Source organism: Opisthorchis viverrini (genome assembly GCF_000715545.1).
Source record: "Opisthorchis viverrini unplaced genomic scaffold opera_v5_29, whole genome shotgun sequence".
Lineage (NCBI taxonomy): Eukaryota > Metazoa > Platyhelminthes > Trematoda > Opisthorchiida > Opisthorchiidae > Opisthorchis > Opisthorchis viverrini.
In genome coordinates this window covers 756,892-774,892 of record NW_008751685.1, presented here as the reverse complement: position 1 = coordinate 774,892, position 18,001 = coordinate 756,892, and the positions used below count along the sequence as shown (strand labels likewise).

At 43.4% G+C, this 18,001-nt stretch overlaps 1 protein-coding gene across 1 annotated transcript; it reads right to left on the bottom strand.

Moving 5' to 3' along the window:
- Window positions 1-1,478: 1,478 nt before the first annotated feature.
- T265_12995 (hypothetical protein) lies at window positions 1,479-11,272 on the bottom strand (the record flags this gene model as incomplete). The annotated part of the gene is made up of 4 exons (XM_009166669.1): window positions 1,479-1,533; window positions 9,515-9,886; window positions 10,945-11,071; window positions 11,122-11,272. Coding segments are annotated over 4 exons (618 nt in total), but the record flags the coding sequence as incomplete, so codon positions are not given.
- Window positions 11,273-18,001: the final 6,729 nt, after the last annotated feature.

The window sequence follows — 18,001 nt, the reverse complement described above, 5'->3', positions numbered from 1 at the left end:
GTGTGGCTTTCTAAATCGTCGACGTTAAATCATTCACTCTTTTTTACAAAATCGATTCGTTCAATAGTTTTATACACGACCTGAAAAACATTGCGTTGATTTGCACAGGTTGCTCCAAAGAGAAATCCCCACAAAAGTGCACAACTCTCCCGAATTTCGATTAGCTCGTATCTGGAGGTCCATATGAGAGACCTTCGAATAAAAAGCGAGCGACTGAGTCAATTGCTGCGTGTTATAAATGTTTTTTACCGCCATGTTTTCTGGGAAAGACCGGTTAACTATATCACAAAACACCCTGGTGCACTAACACTTTCAAGGAATTCGTTGTTGAGTGAACGGGACATCTATATAGCTGACCCGGTTTGGCCTGGCTACACAAAGCTGTGAAACCTTGTCAGAAGTGAGTCTTTCGTTGGAAACACCTACTAATAAGCTTCATTTTTGGCCAAAATCCCTGACTGAATTCAGTTAAGCACGTCAGTCTGATGCCACATCTGGATGACCTAATGAGTATTTTCACCAAAACGTCCCCGGTTCACCACATGACTAAACTACGGGTCAATCAGATTATGAATGACAATGTATCAAAAGTCGGTTTAGACAGCTCTGGATGCCTTGGACTTTTGAAGTGACAGTGAGCAAACAACAGTCTCACATTACGATTGCCGCACACGACCAAATAATCGTAGCTGGGGGGAGTCGTTGTAGAGAGGGGTGCCGGATATACACACTCAGCATGCTGAATAATTATCCACAGTTCCGAAGCAGCCATTACTATCCGAACAAGGTCGTAGCCTACATGAAAATGGGGAATCCGAAAGCAAATAGATGAATTGGGCCGACCCAGCCAGAATGACAGAATTGCTAGAAGTACGTCACACCGATCAACTATTCGCAGTCACCCAAATCGGGTTAATCGGGTCAAATGATGGGGAAATTCACCTGTGGTCAGTAACTTGAAGAACGAAGCAGACATATACGGGTATATATTTACGGCAAGGAAGCATACTTCTACATTTCCATGATTTGGAACAGCTTTTGTACATCTCTTCTACACGTTCCAGCAATTCCAAATGCCTTCGTCATGTCGGTAATAGAGCGACCAAAACGTTTTGTTTTGGGATAGGCTGAGTGGTTTTCAGGACGATCTGTATAGCTGCTAATGTTTTCACTGGTTTTCTTTGAAGTGAGTTTGCTGCATTTACCGTACGATGAGTCCACGAATCAGCCATCAAACCCTCTACCTAATCCCTAGAGAGGAAGCACTGATGTATCGTACGCTGTTGTTCCAAGTCGGGATTAAATCACTGGAACTCTGTTCGAGTTGGAGGTCCTTCTGAAGCAACAGTTCCCGCTTGATTCTTGGAACAAGAGCCGTTACAACAATGAGTAGTTGGTCGTTGGCTTGTTCGCTGAGCTGAGCAATTTGGTTGCAAACATTTGATCACCAATTGAGGTGACATCATCAGTGCGCTTTCAAGGAGCTGTCCCAGGTGGTGGTGGTGGTGGTGGAGCTTCCAGGGAGGTACCATGCTACTATCTAGAGGCGAGGTAATAAAATAAGCATATGTTCACACAAAGGACGGTGAAGCAAGAAAGTCTGAAAGTGGGGTATACTCTTCTTGGAGGGGACGTAAATTTCCTGATCTAGGGTTCAGTGCCGTCGTGTAAATCCGTCTGATTAGTTGTAGGTGTGGTAATTAGATCCAGAACGCTCTGGTTGAAACAGCGTTCCTCCCGTCCTGCTGATGGTTTTACACTAAATCACTGGACTAAATTTTTGCTCTTATTCGAGTTTATCAGCAGTGCATTTGCTTGGCAGTGCCGACGTCACAACTCAGGATGTCTGAGCTCCAAAATGACGCGTATTCTTGCCACCCTACCAGCTTCCACTGGACACATCTGAATTATGACATGTTTACACGTGAGTGATGTGGCTTGTTTGCCCGATGCGTGGTGAGACCAGTTGATGGCGTGACTGCCATCCAGTCTGATTCCTTCAGCTGCGCCACTACTGCCTTTGCGTGTGGACTGAACCACGGGATCCAGCCGAGCCTTAGTCATGCGCACAGAAAAGTGTAACCTAGTTCTCACAGCCTACTTGGCTTAGAGCACCAATGGCGCTACCTGACTGTGAAGTCCTGACGGAGGGTGAGTCGATCGTCACAAGCAGGGCAGTCACTGAATTGTCGTTCGAAGTGTTGGGTGAACCAATCCCATCACTCGAAAGTGAACACGTTTACCTATTCAGATGTGCGTCCAGCGTGATGCACTGGGGTACTGGTAACCAACTAGTCTCGCTTTCCAGACATCCGGCACGATCAAGGATATACACTAGTGAATGGCTCTCATAAGAACAAAAATCGAGCTCAAGAGCAGCGAGCAGCTCCTTGTGAGAGCCAGCACTATTTTCCTCATAATCAGGCAATGACTTGCCTGAAAAGACAATTTAGTTGGATAGCACAACCCGTATAAGGTGGCTGACCGAAATAGTCAATGAACGGTCAGAGGAGTAGTGGCATAAATCAACTTCCGTTGTAGAACCAACAGCCCGCATAAAAACCTCTTGATATTTTCGTGCTTTTGGTCCGAACGGGAAATAGACAAATCATCTAATGTTGTCAACAGAGGGCACAAACTGCATGAAAAAATCGCACAGTTGGTCAATATAGGTTGCACATAAATTCACGCGTTCATGAATCGCACGGTAAATTGTTTTCGGTGATTGAGTAAGTTACACTGATGCGGACAATGCTGTCTCTATCAACTTAGGCAAATCATTTACGCACTTGAGTACACCGAGATTTTTGGAATTATCTCTTTCAAGATTCAAAGATTTCATTCTCAATGGACTGCTCTAATCCAAGCATGATTTAGGCCTGATTAGGAGCCCTCTGTACGCATAAATCGATAACTTACCAAGGTGGTACCGTTTTGTCCTTCATGTCTTTGTGGGTTGCTATGGTTCGTATCTAATGTGGTTTACATGGCTATACTTATGAAATCGTGACATGTTTGATTGGACACTAGTTTTCTTAGTCTGAGCTTGGAATGACTCACAAGGGTGAGCTAAAAAATTATTGAACGGAAAGTCGAATGGGTTCGAACCCGATCCCGGCATCTCAACGGTTTCTGTCTAGGCCTGAGCAGACTGGCAGACTCGTACTTCTTTCAGATGGCATGGCAGCGATGCATCGACATGGTGTTACAGCCGGACCATTATTTTTGTTTGTCTTAATCGGGGTCTGGAACTATTCGGGGTAAATCCCGTACCATTAGCTTGAATGAGCGTAGTCTTCAAATAGAGGACTCATAAAAACGGAAATGCGTTGGAAATTGTATAACTCCAGGCGTCTTCTTCAAAATACCTTTGTACCAACACTGTACCTTAAGTTGGAAGGAACTAATTGGGACGCAGCAGTCGTTCAAAAACAGATGTATTTTTGGTAGAACTTTTTAGATCAGAAGGCTACTCGGACTAATCGATAATTTTTATTGTCCACTTTTGGACCCACGTGATCCTCTTCTAGGTCAAATAAGAGGTATATTTATTTGCCCTGTTAGTTTAGTCAGGTCGATTCTACCCATTTCGGGTCAATCATCGAGTCCGTTCAAAAGAATGGTTAATCGAAAAGCACAGATTACTAACGGAGACCGGTGACTTTGTTTGGAGAAGAGTAGACCGTAAAAGTTCTTGAGTTCTATTTTCAGTCCGGTTGGGTCTGCTCCAAGTCGAATAGCAGATTCTTTTTACTAAATGATTGATGTCAGTGGGAAAATCCTGGTGTAACGTTAGCTGGTAGACTTGAGGTTATTGGGTAGTGTACTGTGCTTACTACAGGACCCATGTGGGACTGTAGATCTTCAAAAGTGAATAGATTTCATAGTGTCAACGGGAAGCGAGAAGGCCGCGATTGCGAAAGTTTGGTAAGCGAAACAACGGTTCACAAGGCCACTTACGTTAAACAAGACCAAAAACGACAAGCTTTCTGTGCGTTCCCACAAGGACGAGACTGGCGTACAAGTTTCATTTTCATTCAGTCATTGGGGTCTTTGCCAAACGAGTATGGATATCGAAACTATAGGTTTTTAATTTACACGAGTAATGATGGTTTATCCACACCTAATTGAGTTATTTGTCAGAGAAGCGAGATGACTCTAGGTAATTTGTTTCAAACTGAGGGAGACCTTGTCTTAGCAAGCCTTCTATCCGGAGCAATAACACCACCAAGCGAAGTCTGAACGTTGGACAAACAATACTCTATATTCTCCCCTGAAGCCTCATCGGTGAGGCATGTGGAAGTATGATAAATTCTTTCCTGAGAAGAAGCACTATATTTTTGAAGTGGTTTAAAGTTTTAAAACTATTTGAACGAGGAATGGTAAGCGTGGATAGACCCCAATTCGTGTGGACCATGGCCCTAAAATAGTGCACTTTTAGCATGATGGTTTAATCAACTCTTCAGTTTTCAGCAACTTTATGAGTAGTGTATTACGTTTCTAACCAAATCTCGTTTCTCCCATTACCGACAGATTTGACTACTGAATTCTTTATCTCACAAGTATTCGAAATGAAGATTGCTTCAATGCTCCTTGGTAAGTGACCCGAAACCAGTGAGTGGGCAACTAACTTTCTGCAAGTGGTCAGGACAGGTCTAGCGCACCATCAAGCGTGACGTCAAAATATATAAAGCCTCCTACTAGGAGACGATGTTTCTGGGGCTTTGACATACGTTTGGACATCAAGCATCCATCTGGGGATAGTCCATGGGATGGCACAAACAAGTGGATCACCTGGCATAATTCATAGACAGACAATGTGTGAAGCTATCGACTGCTGGTAGAATACACTGGCGGTTGATCAGATGACCACTGATGTGTTCACCAAGCCTGACGATTAGCGTGCAAGAGTTTAGTTCCCAGTCGAGGAGATATCACTAGCGAGCTGTCACCAAAAGCGTAGTCGATTACTACCCAACGACCTCCCGGTGATGACTCCCCTCGAATGTGACCTTGTGATTGTGTAGGCCATTTTCAATGTTAGTTTGCTCTCACCGCATTAACACCACAGTCTGTATAAGGAGAGTGAGTTTACCCGTTTTTCGTTTCTAAACAGCACTTGACAGAAGCAGTGTACACATCACCCTTATAGAGAATGACAATACTTACGACAGGCTTTCTTCACATACTTGATAGCATACTAGAATTATTACGTTGTGACCTTGAAGTTGTGACCCTTCAGCCCTACTCCGCCAGAAGCAAATAAATTGACCGTAAACTGAGGGAAACTGCTCACAAGGTTGCTGAAAACTCTTCAACAGCCCACGATTGGCTTCGCACTTCTTGGGGCTCATCAGGTAGGCACGGTCTCCGAGTTTCCATCAACCTCGTGTTCTACTTGAACCCAAATCGTGGGCTGTCGAAAAGTTTTCAGCAACCTTGTGGGTAGTTTCCTTCATGAAAATATACTGCGATATCTCGAACATCGTACTTGACCGGAACCTCTTCACTGGTTGTGGAAGTTCATTGACAAAGCAGTCTGTCCGTCGCACACGAAAACGATTTTTTTACCGGACACTCAGTGAATTTAAACTCATTTGAACTATTGTCTTTCCGGACCCAGCAAGTAATGAAGGAATCGGTGCAATGCGTATCGTGCCAACTGAAACATGAGGCAGCCTGTGTGCAGCACATTCAGTTGTAGAATATCATAAGCGAGAGATTCGGTTGAGACTCTCGTGAAAACCAAATTGATTTGCAAATGAGTGTATTTGTGGAAAACAGTTCAATTTGGGTTCTTGTAGAGCATGAAGTTGACGGAAACTCGGGGACTGCGCCTACCTGATGATGAGCCCCAACCGGTCGTGGGCTGTCGGCGGATTTTCAGCGACCTTATGAGTAGTACGTTACAAAGATAGGACTGCGAGTCATTTTCTTACCAAATCAATAGAATTTCACCCACATACATGGGACTTTGAATCACAAATGAAGGTTCTAACAAGTATTGGGATTGGTTCGTCAAAACCTGCCTAAAATTTAGGTTGACCCCGGATTTTAACTGTTACCCTGTTTAGTTTCTGTCTCTCTCAGGCTGCCAGTGTGATGATTCATCCAGTTGTGACGACTGTCACGGCGGTGCAATTCACCAGGCGGATTTCTCGTCAAACATCTTCTCCTGAATATAGGCATAGTGAATGTTTGTCATGCAATTTCGGCATCTTATATCTATTGTCCTCGCGATTATTTTCAAATGACTACTCGCAAATTTTTACGCGTTTAGTCTGCTCATTCCGAATGAACCTCTTGACTAACCTCTCATTCTTCAACTTTGTACACCGAATTTCAGGGATCCTACTGGCCTCGCTTTTAGTCCTGAAGGTCAATGCGGCTACCACAGAAGAGGTACTGGAAGATATACTCAGTTTGACCTATTGGATCGTGGTGGAACTCAGCGTGCTCCTGGTGTTCTCGGTCATCATAGCCACCATTTCTCTAGTGGCAGCCTGTTGCCCAAATTCCTTCACAAGATAAGGAAAAAAGCGTAGTTGGATTTAAATTGTATGAATAAAGCTGAGGCGAAAACCACGGTAATTTTTCCCTATTGTTATTGAGTCTGCCCAATCTGGTAAATAACCAAACCAACCACATATTTTTCAAAAACGTGGTGCCCCACTTCACTTCTTGAGAACTCTTTCGTAACTCAGAAACGCCTAGTAGGAATATCAAAATCATATGCCTATTAATCACTGATCTGGAAGAGTACGGAATATCGTGTAAAAGGAAAGGGAGCAAGGAAACTCTGCCACGTTGGGTGAAACTTGCAGTTTCCTAGACTAACAAAATATGGGTAGGTGTAAGGACCGATAGTGAAGGGAATCGAGTCAAACGGAAGCATCAGATTTCGCCGAATTTTGTTTTGACAGGAAACTTAGCCCGAATCCAGTTCGATCTTACTCTCCACTTCATGAATGTCCGCTTCAAGAAGGGTAAGGCTGGTCGTGGACCGTCCAAGACTTTTCAGCAACCCTATGAGTAGTGTTTTACGTTTAGAACTATCAGATGTTTTTAGGGAGCGTGCAGAACAATCGCTGGATTGGGCAATCTTGTGCGAGGCAAGCAACAATTGTTCAAGCCGTGGTGATGAAAACAAAACACATTATACCGTGCAGACACATAGCTTCAAAACGGTAATAAAACAGAAATCATTAAAATAAATATAAACAAATCGTCCAGTTGTAACACCCTTTCGGTGCCCAGGTGCCATGCCACCAGAAGGAAGCACGATGGCTGGGATACTGTCAGATATTCCTAGCCCAGTCTGAAGAAGTTGAGATGCAGAGGTCGGGTTTGAACCACGGACTTCCCGGTCAGTAAATTCTCGCTCTTACCACTGACCATCTTGTCCCCGAGACTTATCGCCCCCAGTGGTCATCACCGTAATGCCAGATAAAAACTGGGCGTCCTGAACTTCCATTTATGTCAACCAAATTATATTGACATCTTTGTAAGCTGTAAATTTGGTCCTTTCCATGTAATTTTGTGCACGGTTTTGGCATACTACTTAATCTCCCCTCACTCGCAACTGTCAAACCCAAAACTATATTATTGATTACTGTCGATAAGCAATTCATGACCTGAATAGCCATTGGCCAAACCGAAAGCTTAACAGATAAAAGGAGAGTTCTTCATGATACACTCAAGGTCAATGGTTACAGTGCAAACTTACTGACCGGATAGTCCCAACCCCAGGTTCTCAATTGCTCCTCTCCAGGGTTAGGCGAACTGGTAGTGTCTTATGTTCCTCATACCACCTACGAATGGTGTGACGACTGAATGGTGCTCGACGTTATTTGTTATTTTACCTATGTGCATAACGCACGAAAAGAACAGCCAAAAATTTAAGCGAGTCAGTCCGTCACAGGTTACAGCGAAGAGAAAACACACATAAGCTAAACAGATGGGGGGTAGATTCACACTAATGTGCGAAAATGAATTGCATGCTACCGTCCTTCGGCCTATTGTGCAAAATGTGAGAGTTGGACCATCAGATATTTTGTTAACAAAAGGAAAAACAATACATGTTAGTGGTTCCAAATTTTTGGAAGGTCGTCCTGAGTATCAGCATTCACGTGTCTTCAATCGAACTCACACCCACTGTTTGACTGGTCGCAGTGTTTTTCGAAGTGTGGTGTTGACAGATCTGAACATAGTGGGAAGGCGGTTAAAAAGTGAAATAAATATAAACTATTTACTCGGTTGTTAGTAGTGTGGATGTAAGATAATGCGGACAATGCGGCACAAACCGATTGCGGAAGACCATAATGGGAGTGAGATCATGAGAACTGATGGGTTCGCTTCCCCAAAGCATACAAAGACGTACACTATACCCCGACTGATGGAAAACAACAATTTAAACATCTCTGGTTAGTGGTCACTCCTTCCTGCTTAGCACTTTACAGCAATGAGCCTCTAATGGTGGTTTGTGGTTAAAAATCGGCTGGATTCCGGTTATTTAAGTGAAACACTGTCAGAACGAACACTTATGTTGCAACTTCATACGAATCGTCCTAGTCTGTGCGGTGTACTTGTGAACCAGTACAGTCCTGTAGACACAAATAAGAACCAAAAGATGGAAAAACTCGAAAGGCGTTTCCCAAAGAATGTAGTGATTACTAGTCCAACTCCACTTCTAGGAGTATGAACAAATCCAACTAGCTGACATTTGATTTGTAGCCAGAACACATAACGCGTTTGTCATCTGAGCCGTTCAATAAGATCAAAATTTTTAGTCTAACCTAAACTTCAAGAAATGAGAGAGAATAACATTAATTACTTGTTAATTACTTGTTTGGTTTTACCATAAGTTGTCAGACATCACTTGTTCGCTCATCGTGTCGCACTGCTTAGTATTCTCAGTATTCGGTATATGTAACCTTTGAGAGAGCTTTCAGCACCTTCTTTTTAAAAGAGCATTCAAATACCGCAGCCGTTCGGCCGGTACTGATGTAGCCATTGGTTCCACTATATGCTTTTTGACACCAGGGTAACACTTTAAGTGATTTCTATATATCTTAGGAGGAAAACCCCAAGACTCGTTTGAGGAAAAATCTACGGTTTATATCCTGGTTTCCAGCGATGTACTCGTGAAAAAATATGGTCTACTAAGCGGACAAATGCTTAGTTTAATGGCCCTCAGATATAAGCACTGTTTAACTCTAGAATAAATAGCTCATTCGCAAATGAAAGGATTACTGATGTTAACTTGAACTGAACAACGAATGAGTGATTAAGGTCATCGCGTGGGACTAGATCCTAGGTCAACCAATCAGCGCACAGCATTTAGGCGCTTTCACTTACAGTAGCTGACCGTTCACAATACACCTTCCTCTAGACTAGTGGTTGAACATTCATAAAAAGACTGTTCAAATCAAGCAACACCTTTGAAGTCTAGCTAATTGGTTCCAAGCCTAATTTTTTTTACAAAAAAAGCGACCAAACTATAGTATGCTCACACCACGTTATCTGATGTCTCAGTCTCCATTGTCGACGCCGAAGTTTGTGTCAATCTCCGAATTTGGACCAGCTTCTTCTCATCCCGTCGAGCACCTAAGTGTACCGCTCGCCTGAGTGTGGTTTGGGCTGCGCCATGGTTATCTACTTCCGTGTACGTTGTAGTGAAATTCCGCCAGACTTTTAATAGTCGTTTTGTTATTCCGTGCGATGTCCTTCGTGGTGACCGCACTCCCAAAGCGCAGTCACGCATAACGTACCAGTCGGGACTGTTATCATCCTGTCTGAACTCTGGCGAACTACCGTCAAAGTGCGTTTGATGAAGGAAGTTGAACAGTAAAGAATCACGTCGGCGGCCGCCAGTACCACACATTTCCTGATTGAAAATGAGAAATATTATTCATGTATTAGTAGGCACCAAGTAAGCGTTGAACACCCTTCAAATCAGAATCAATGAGTTATCTGCTGATTATCACAGATCAATAAGATGAACAAGGAAGAAGATTCTGAGCACAGCAAATGATGATGTGGGTAACTAAATTGCAGATGTGGTAAGCGTAGGTGGCAGCACTGAGGAAGTTTCTGCATTTACGGCACTTAAACTACGAAAACGTTATTGATCGCACCAGTCACATAAAAGACGTTCCATCAGAACGGCTAACAGTAAAGCAAGATGATGTGGAACGTATCTACCTAGGGGTAGGTGGAGAACGACCTTCTTTCGTGGAAACCACTGGAAGTGAGTACGGTGCCCTAAAATGCTGTATCGGACAAGATTTCTCTCGGAACTTACCCTGTACTTCTGAACTTGTGCACAGGGGAAGATGACAATCAGAACAGTGACGGGATGAGCAATCGTGACACGAGTTACAACTGCACCAATAAGCAACAAGTCTTCTGCACACACAAAAGTCAGTGAACTATTTTCAACCTTAGCGAATATACACTCATCTGCAAACTAATTTGGTTCTTTCCAGAGACTCACCTGGAACCCAGCTGAATCTCTCGTTTATGATGTTCTCCAGGTGATGTTTCCAGGTGAGTCTCTCCAAAGAACCAAATTAGTTTGCAGATGAGTGTATATTCGCTAATTCCGTGCAATTTGGTTTCAAGTAGAACATAAGGTTGACGGAAACCCGGGGACTGCGCCTACCTGATGAGCCCCAAGAAGGGCGAAACCGGTCGTGGGCTGTCGATGGATTTTCAGCAACCTTATGAGTAGTACATTACAAATATTTTCAACCTTATTCATCGAAATCACTGTTGGATCAAACCTATTTAAACAGTTTACATTCAACAGAAACGTGATTTAAACTAGAATCGATTCTTGTTGGGATACTTCCATTTGAACTGCCAATCTCATAAGTGCGTGTTATATCAATAAATCGATCTTTGTTCAAAACCGGCCCAAACCAAACGACACTATTTGCCCACCTTGACATCCTCGTGGGCTTCGAAAATTATTGAGATAAACAGGTTGAGAATGCTGTAGGCGAACAAGGTGATGAACAGGTAAAGAGACGACTGAAGAAGTAGATACTCCGAGGGGCGCGCTCTCCAACTACACTGAAAGTGACATAATGTCATCTCCGTTGATCAGACTGAACAGACTCTCGATTGTTGATATAAATGTGCGAAACTTCACATGGTACGGACCAAGCACGGCCTAGCCACATAGGGTGAACGCGAAGAATAACACCATTGAGCACAGGGTAAATCGAAGGAGTGCGGGAACTGCACTGGAGATATATCTCATCAGAATCTGATAAGGAACCGAAAATGAGCAAACAGAGAAGTAGTGACCATTAGGTAAGTCCCTGCTGGGCTAATATGAGTGATAAAACATAACTCAGAAATGTTGTTAAAGGAAGCTTTCGACTTTGAGGTGAATATTTCGCAGTTGAGTACCTTCCGTTCCCAAATTTGTCCGGACGTCTGACTGAAAAATCAAAGTTGTGATTCACCTAAAATGGCTGAAAATAGATAAAGTTGGGCAGTCGAGGTAGATTCAGCGTTTTTTGACTTTGTTCCAAAAAGAATAACTTTCCGTTTCTGTTCGAGTGTTCGCTTGACACTAGAATGTGTTTTATTGTTTCCTGAGGCGCTTGATGCTTTGTCGTGTACTTCGAGGTACATCCATGTTGAGTCTCTCCACTATTTTGCGTAAAATCATTCGGCAATGTAAACGATAGTGCTGAAGGATCTCAGAAAGACAGCGTGAACTCTTAACATTAATAAAATAATTAATGTTGTACTCGCTGAGGAGCCATAGTCGAGAGAGGCAACCCAACAAACCAATGGAGTACCTGATATGCAGACCACGGCACACAGCATATCCCGAGGGAAGCAATGCGACTGGAAAAGATATGCCTACCAATTAGCCAATCACATGACAGGATATTCTCCGAACACTCTTTAAACAGACAGACAAGGAGGAGGCACCTATTTCACTGCACACTAATAAAGTCTCCTCGACTGAGAACGAAAGGTTTGCAAACTAGCTAGAGAGCCCGGAGAACGAATCAAAGGCCTCCTGAACGGCCACCAGAAGTAACCCACAAAAAGAGCGACGTTTGGGTCATTGGAACTTTGTTAAATTTTGGGACTGCGAGAAGATCATCAATCAGCTACGACCAGAAATGAGTCTTTCATGCAGACTTTGGTCAAAGTGCCATTCAAGATGAACCAAATGTTCACTAACACCAAATGTGTAAAGTGTAACTGGGGGTTTCTGGTGTTTCTAAATGTCATACTTTTAAAGTTCCAGAACTGTTCAGGAAAACTGCTTCGCATATTTTTATAGGTTTCTCTTCCAATATGCAGCCGCATTGGGTAGTAAATTATGGACGACACTAACCACCGGCTCCAGTGGATATCCTGCTGGTTTCGATCCCAAGCAGGATTGTTGGCTGTCGAGTAGTTTAGATTACTGATCGCTTTTTGTTTAGCTCAAAAGAATCGATGCCATCTGGTGCTTGGATAGGACTGGTCCAGACCATCTCAAAAGCACAACGAAGTGCCTTTTTGCTGTCATCGGTCATTAAGTCGATTAACGGACCAATGTTATATCTGCGGAGTCACCAACATGTGGTGTCTGCTGCTGGCCCACTCAAGTGCCTAAAGGCGGAAAAAAGATTCACAGAGGGGAACACAACAGCTATATTCCGAACAAGCGAGTGCGAGTGCTAAAGTGCAGAGATCTCAAGCGCCGCAGGCTATTGACACACTCAAATTGAGTTCGCCGAAACTATAGGGTTTTTTCAAGTTGCTAGTTTAGTTGGGAGTTAGTCTAATCAATTTGCACCTTCCCGTGACATGTTGCACGTAGCATTTTGTTTAGGTGAACAAAATGTCAAGGTCATTGACCATCGCTGATGTGCATTTTTTGCCGGTTTACGTGACATAAAACACGAAATCACACTTTAGTATATTTTGGCGTTATTCGGTGTTCCTGAAGAATAAAATAACATCTTAAGAGTATTTAATGCAAATGCTACCCTATAGGATTAGTCGCGGGAGTTTGTTTGCTTTAGACACCTCAGATTTAACAAATGGGATATTTTTGTTTGGTGAACCTGCTCACAACACATTTTCCCTATGGATCTCATGTTCCATTAAGTGCAGTAATTTTAGATAACAGCACAAACTTGCAGTGGCAGTGCGAGGCAGATATGCATAACTAGCTTGTAGATATTACATTGTTACGAGATATCTGAGGGCGTCTTTCCTATTATAACTATGACGTCCTCTAGGTGGTGACCACCATAGAGCGGTCATCACGATGAGGGTAGCCGTTGTCACTCACCTCGACTACCTATTGTAGCTGCTGGATCCGTGTCTATGTGCGAGGCTAATTACGGTTCCCCACATACGCGCGGCAGCCCAATCCAATGAGCAACGACCGACCCTTGTACTCGTATCTCTACTAGTTTTCACTCATCTCGAATACTTGTTGTAACTACTAAGCTCGCGTTTATGTGCAACGTTGATAATGAGACGGTCTTTTTTACCCTTAACTATACGCGATGCCGCTTGTCTTCGCTAGCTACAGTAAACATCAGTGCAATATATATGCCGACCAGTAAGAATAAGGCCTCAGCTATGCGTGATAGCCACATCTGACAGCCTGTTATACTCACAACTGTACTCGAGGTCATCTAACTTGGCTATTGATCGTACCTGTTGAGTCAGTGTCCTTGTGCATACATACCTAATCTAATGGCGAACGATGAACCTAATACTCAAAACTGTACGCGATATCGCCTACCTTGACTACTCATTAAAACTGCTAGGTCAGTGCCTAAATGCGACGCTGTTTATTAGGCCTCAGCTATGCGAAGTGTCCTGATTTAACTGCCAAAGATGACCCGTCATACCCATAAATGTGCGCTCTCTCGCCTATGTCTGCTACTTATATCGTCATGAAGAGCATGAAATCAGTGTTGAACACCAATCTTCACTGTCGTACCTGCCTGCTACCTACAGTGAACACCAAGCCAGTATCTATGCGGGCTGATATAAACCAGGTTCCAACTATGCGTGACATCGTAACGACCAACGGCTGCCCGTCATACTCATAACTGCAGTTGATATCGCCTACCTTGGCTGCTTATCGTAATTGCAAGACCTGTGTGTACGTGCAACGCTGAGTATAAAGCGGACGGTCTTCATACCCTTAACCATACGCGATGCCGCTTATCTTCGCTAGCTACAGTAAACATCAATCCAATATATATGGTGACCGGTAAAAACAAGGACTCAACTATGGGTGATAGCCTAATCTGACAGCCTGTTATAATCACAACCGTACTCGAAGTCACCTAATTTAGCTATTTATCGTCATACTCATACTTGCTCGATGCCGTTTATGTTTGCTACCTTAAGTAAACATCACAAATGTAGACGACGTAACCTACGGTGGCTACCTATAGTAACTGCCAGGCCCGTAAACATGCTCGTAGCTAACTATGATGCCCCGGCAACACATAATAGACTAACCCAACGATCAACGGTTGTCATCACCTGTCAAACTGCAATCACCACCCAATTTGATAGCGCACTCCCAACTCCTACTCTTGATTGTACCCCCTCGACCACTCCCTCCATTACCGAAACAATGAGCTGTCGCTCACCTCGTAACTGCTATTCGCGACGCAGATTATGAGGCCTCACCTATGCACGCCAACGTAATACAATGACCAACGACGGCGCCCCATACTCATAAGTCTACCCACCATATTCTTGAACAAGCCGAACAGCTTGCGCAATGGCGCAAAATGCTCGCTTTCGACAAAGGCATACATTACGGGTCGACCGTTACTCATGCCATCTGTCACAAGGAATGTATAAAGCTTGTACCTTAACAGCGAACGTCAGGGGCTCTAAATTTATTTACCCAAGACGGTTAGTACCGTGTGTAGCATCAACGTTTACAACGTCCGGGAAACGTCTAAAGATTGCTATCTGCTGCGTTCGAGAAAAGCACAGGTGACTATCTGCCCTTTATGTTTCGGTAGTCGCGGCTTCTAGATAAAGCAAAACGTTTACCTGAAAAAACACAGTACCCAAAACCGAGGAAAAACCCTTAACAGCACAGGACCAGTTCCGTCTTTCTTGGGATTCATCAACTGGACGCAGTCCCCGAGTTTCAACTTTATGTTCAACTTGAACTCAACTTGGATGCGGTTTGCCAGCTGCATTCATTGTCACACCAATTTGGTTTCAACGAGAAACTCGACTGGATTCTCTTGTTAACAATACTTTTCATTTGGCGCTTAGCTTAAGTTCTCCTATGCCCAAACTATTTTTCAAATGAACATTACATGCAATCTGGGTTCACAAAAAGCATAAGTTTGAGGGAAACTCGAGAATTTTTCCCTATCTGATGAGCCCCAAGAAAGGTGAAACCGGGCTTGAGCTGTCAAAGGGTTTTCTTGTGCGATTGATTCTACCAAAGTTTGTTTGTTGATTGTTAATCAGTAAACGCTAGAACTCAACTAGGTGGACCCAAGGTACCAGATAAACGGCCTTCAGCTTGTAGCTGGTAGTTTTGTAAATTGCCTTTTCTATCTATCGCACGTGACCTCTGGAATGATTTCACAGCAATGTCGGTTCAAATGGTAGATCACTTGATCCAACTCAAGTTACTGAGAGCGGTAAAGACAGCAGAAAAGGAAAGTTTCTTTGAGGAATACACTTATTTTTAAATCAATTTGGTTTTCACGAGAGACTCAAGTGAATCTCTCGTTTAAGCTATTCTACAACTGAATGTGCTGCATACAGGCCGCCTCATAATTCAGTTGGCACGATATTCGAGATATCGCAGTATATTTTCGTACAGGAACCTACTCACAAGGTTGCTGAAAACCCTTCGATAGCCCACGACCGGTTTTGCTTCTCTTCAGTCTCATCAGGTTTGTGAACCATATGTTGCCCTACAGTCGGCCCTTATCGAAAACAAATTAACGAAATTTTGTAACAGAGCCGTGTATATTTGTGACTGCATAGGAAAGCTGGAATCTAAAACACTGTGACCAAATTTATCGGCGTGGTATGAAACCAAGCCAGAACAGCTGGCCATGGCCATTCAAAATCAATGTCACGTGCCGTAGAGGCCGAAATATCGATCAGCTTTGAATACTGAAATCTAAATGTAGAGACCCTGTAGGGAGAACGACAGTATCAACAGGATGAGATACGAATCCAGGCCTACGTAAAAGTCCCCGGTCGTTCTTTAAGTACATTCCATTTCTTTGGGGATAACGAAATGTAGCGTAGTGAATAACAAACTCAAGGTAGGCAAGACATGTTTACAAATTTCCTAACTAAACACTGTTGATCACTGAAGTAGATATAGTTATATTGAACAAAATGGTCAATACAGTCATATGGTTGATTGCAAGACGTATGAATATGGATAGCAACTCACTTGGTGTGTAAACAGTTACATGTGAATTTCTGAATCGCCATGAAACGCATTACCACGAGTTAGTTTCAGTTAAGTTCCCCATTGTTGATGGTGTGGGATTTGTGAACTGTCACTTGAGATTTGCGGATGCAGCTGATCCAACCTATGCTGGAACGCCAAGCATCATGCAGCTGCGTCATTCCTATTGGCAATCATCAGAAACACGCATTTCATAAAATTGCAGAGTTTTGACCTCCCATTGGCTAGTAATTTGAACAGCACTCACAGCCCCACATGATTCAGTCACCGAATCCACATCACATGGTAACCCGTTGATGGGTCCTTCGAATGATGACTTCTCTGATGTAAATTTCACTTATCGAGAAAGCCGTGGCTGATCACCCCCTCGTGGCCGAACGGTTAAGTCTTTACCTACTAGCTAGGGTGGTCACGAGTTCGAATCCTTCCCAATTTGAAGCAGACGCTTACAGCTGATGATTTGCCGTAATAAGGATGAAAACGTTGTAGACTGATCTTTCGGCTATTTGCTATTGCTCTCGGCTGCGTATAGTTCTACTGATGAATAAACAAATAATATAACAGTAAATCGCATTGATTTATGCCACAAGCGTATACAAACACAGACGAGCAGATCAGCTTATCTCCTCCGGGGAGCCAAATAAATGGGAAACACCAGGAAGGTCAACTGATGAAGACAAGTCAAAAGTGCCGGGTAGAATGTTACTCCCTCTGAACAAAGAACTTTATGGGATACGAGAAATCGTTTCACCTGCGGTGGGAAATTCCTAGTTGTGAAGCAAATTTCACAGAAATGTGTATTCTCAAAGTGAGGCTGTCTGTCAGTAGGAGAAGACCAAACGTGTATTGTCTTTTGCAATAGTGTTCTTTTGTTAAAAACTTCGATATTCATGCATTAGCATTGACCCGATCCTCTTTAATACGTGCAAGCGGACGGTCTGAATTAATCCCCGTCTAGATGATATTGGAGCGCGTATAATGTTTATCGTAGTAGTGTGGTTAGATGTCATTCGCAGTTCGGAATAAGTGCTCCAGATGTTCAACCGTGAAGAATCATCCGACATGTTATTGTTAGTGTGAGGAGATTGGGGTTTTTGTGGAAATATTTGTTCTGTAAGTGAAGCCAATCTATGCTGAAAAGCCGAGAAGCACTGTACAGCTGTTCGATCCTTATTTGGAATCACCAGCAGTGCGCCTTTCACGAAACTCCGAAGAGTCTCGGACCCGCGACCTCCCGGCTAGCAGTTGGAACACTTAATTGTTCGGTTACGAGCAGCTGATCAGCAGTGCGATTAACCTGAACTTAGACAGGATATAGCCCCGCTCATCCTTCAGTCATGTGATCCACATCACGCGGTCACACGTGGTGACTGGCTCCTCGAGCAACGACTACTCAGATGGAAGTTTTACTGATCGGGTCAAGTTTATTCTTCCACTGCGCTACTTATAGATTGTTGATAGTCTGAGGAAATTTAGGGTTTTTGTGGAGATTTCGTTCTGTAAGTGAAACTGTTCGGGACACTCTGGAGTTCGTAAGATGCGCAC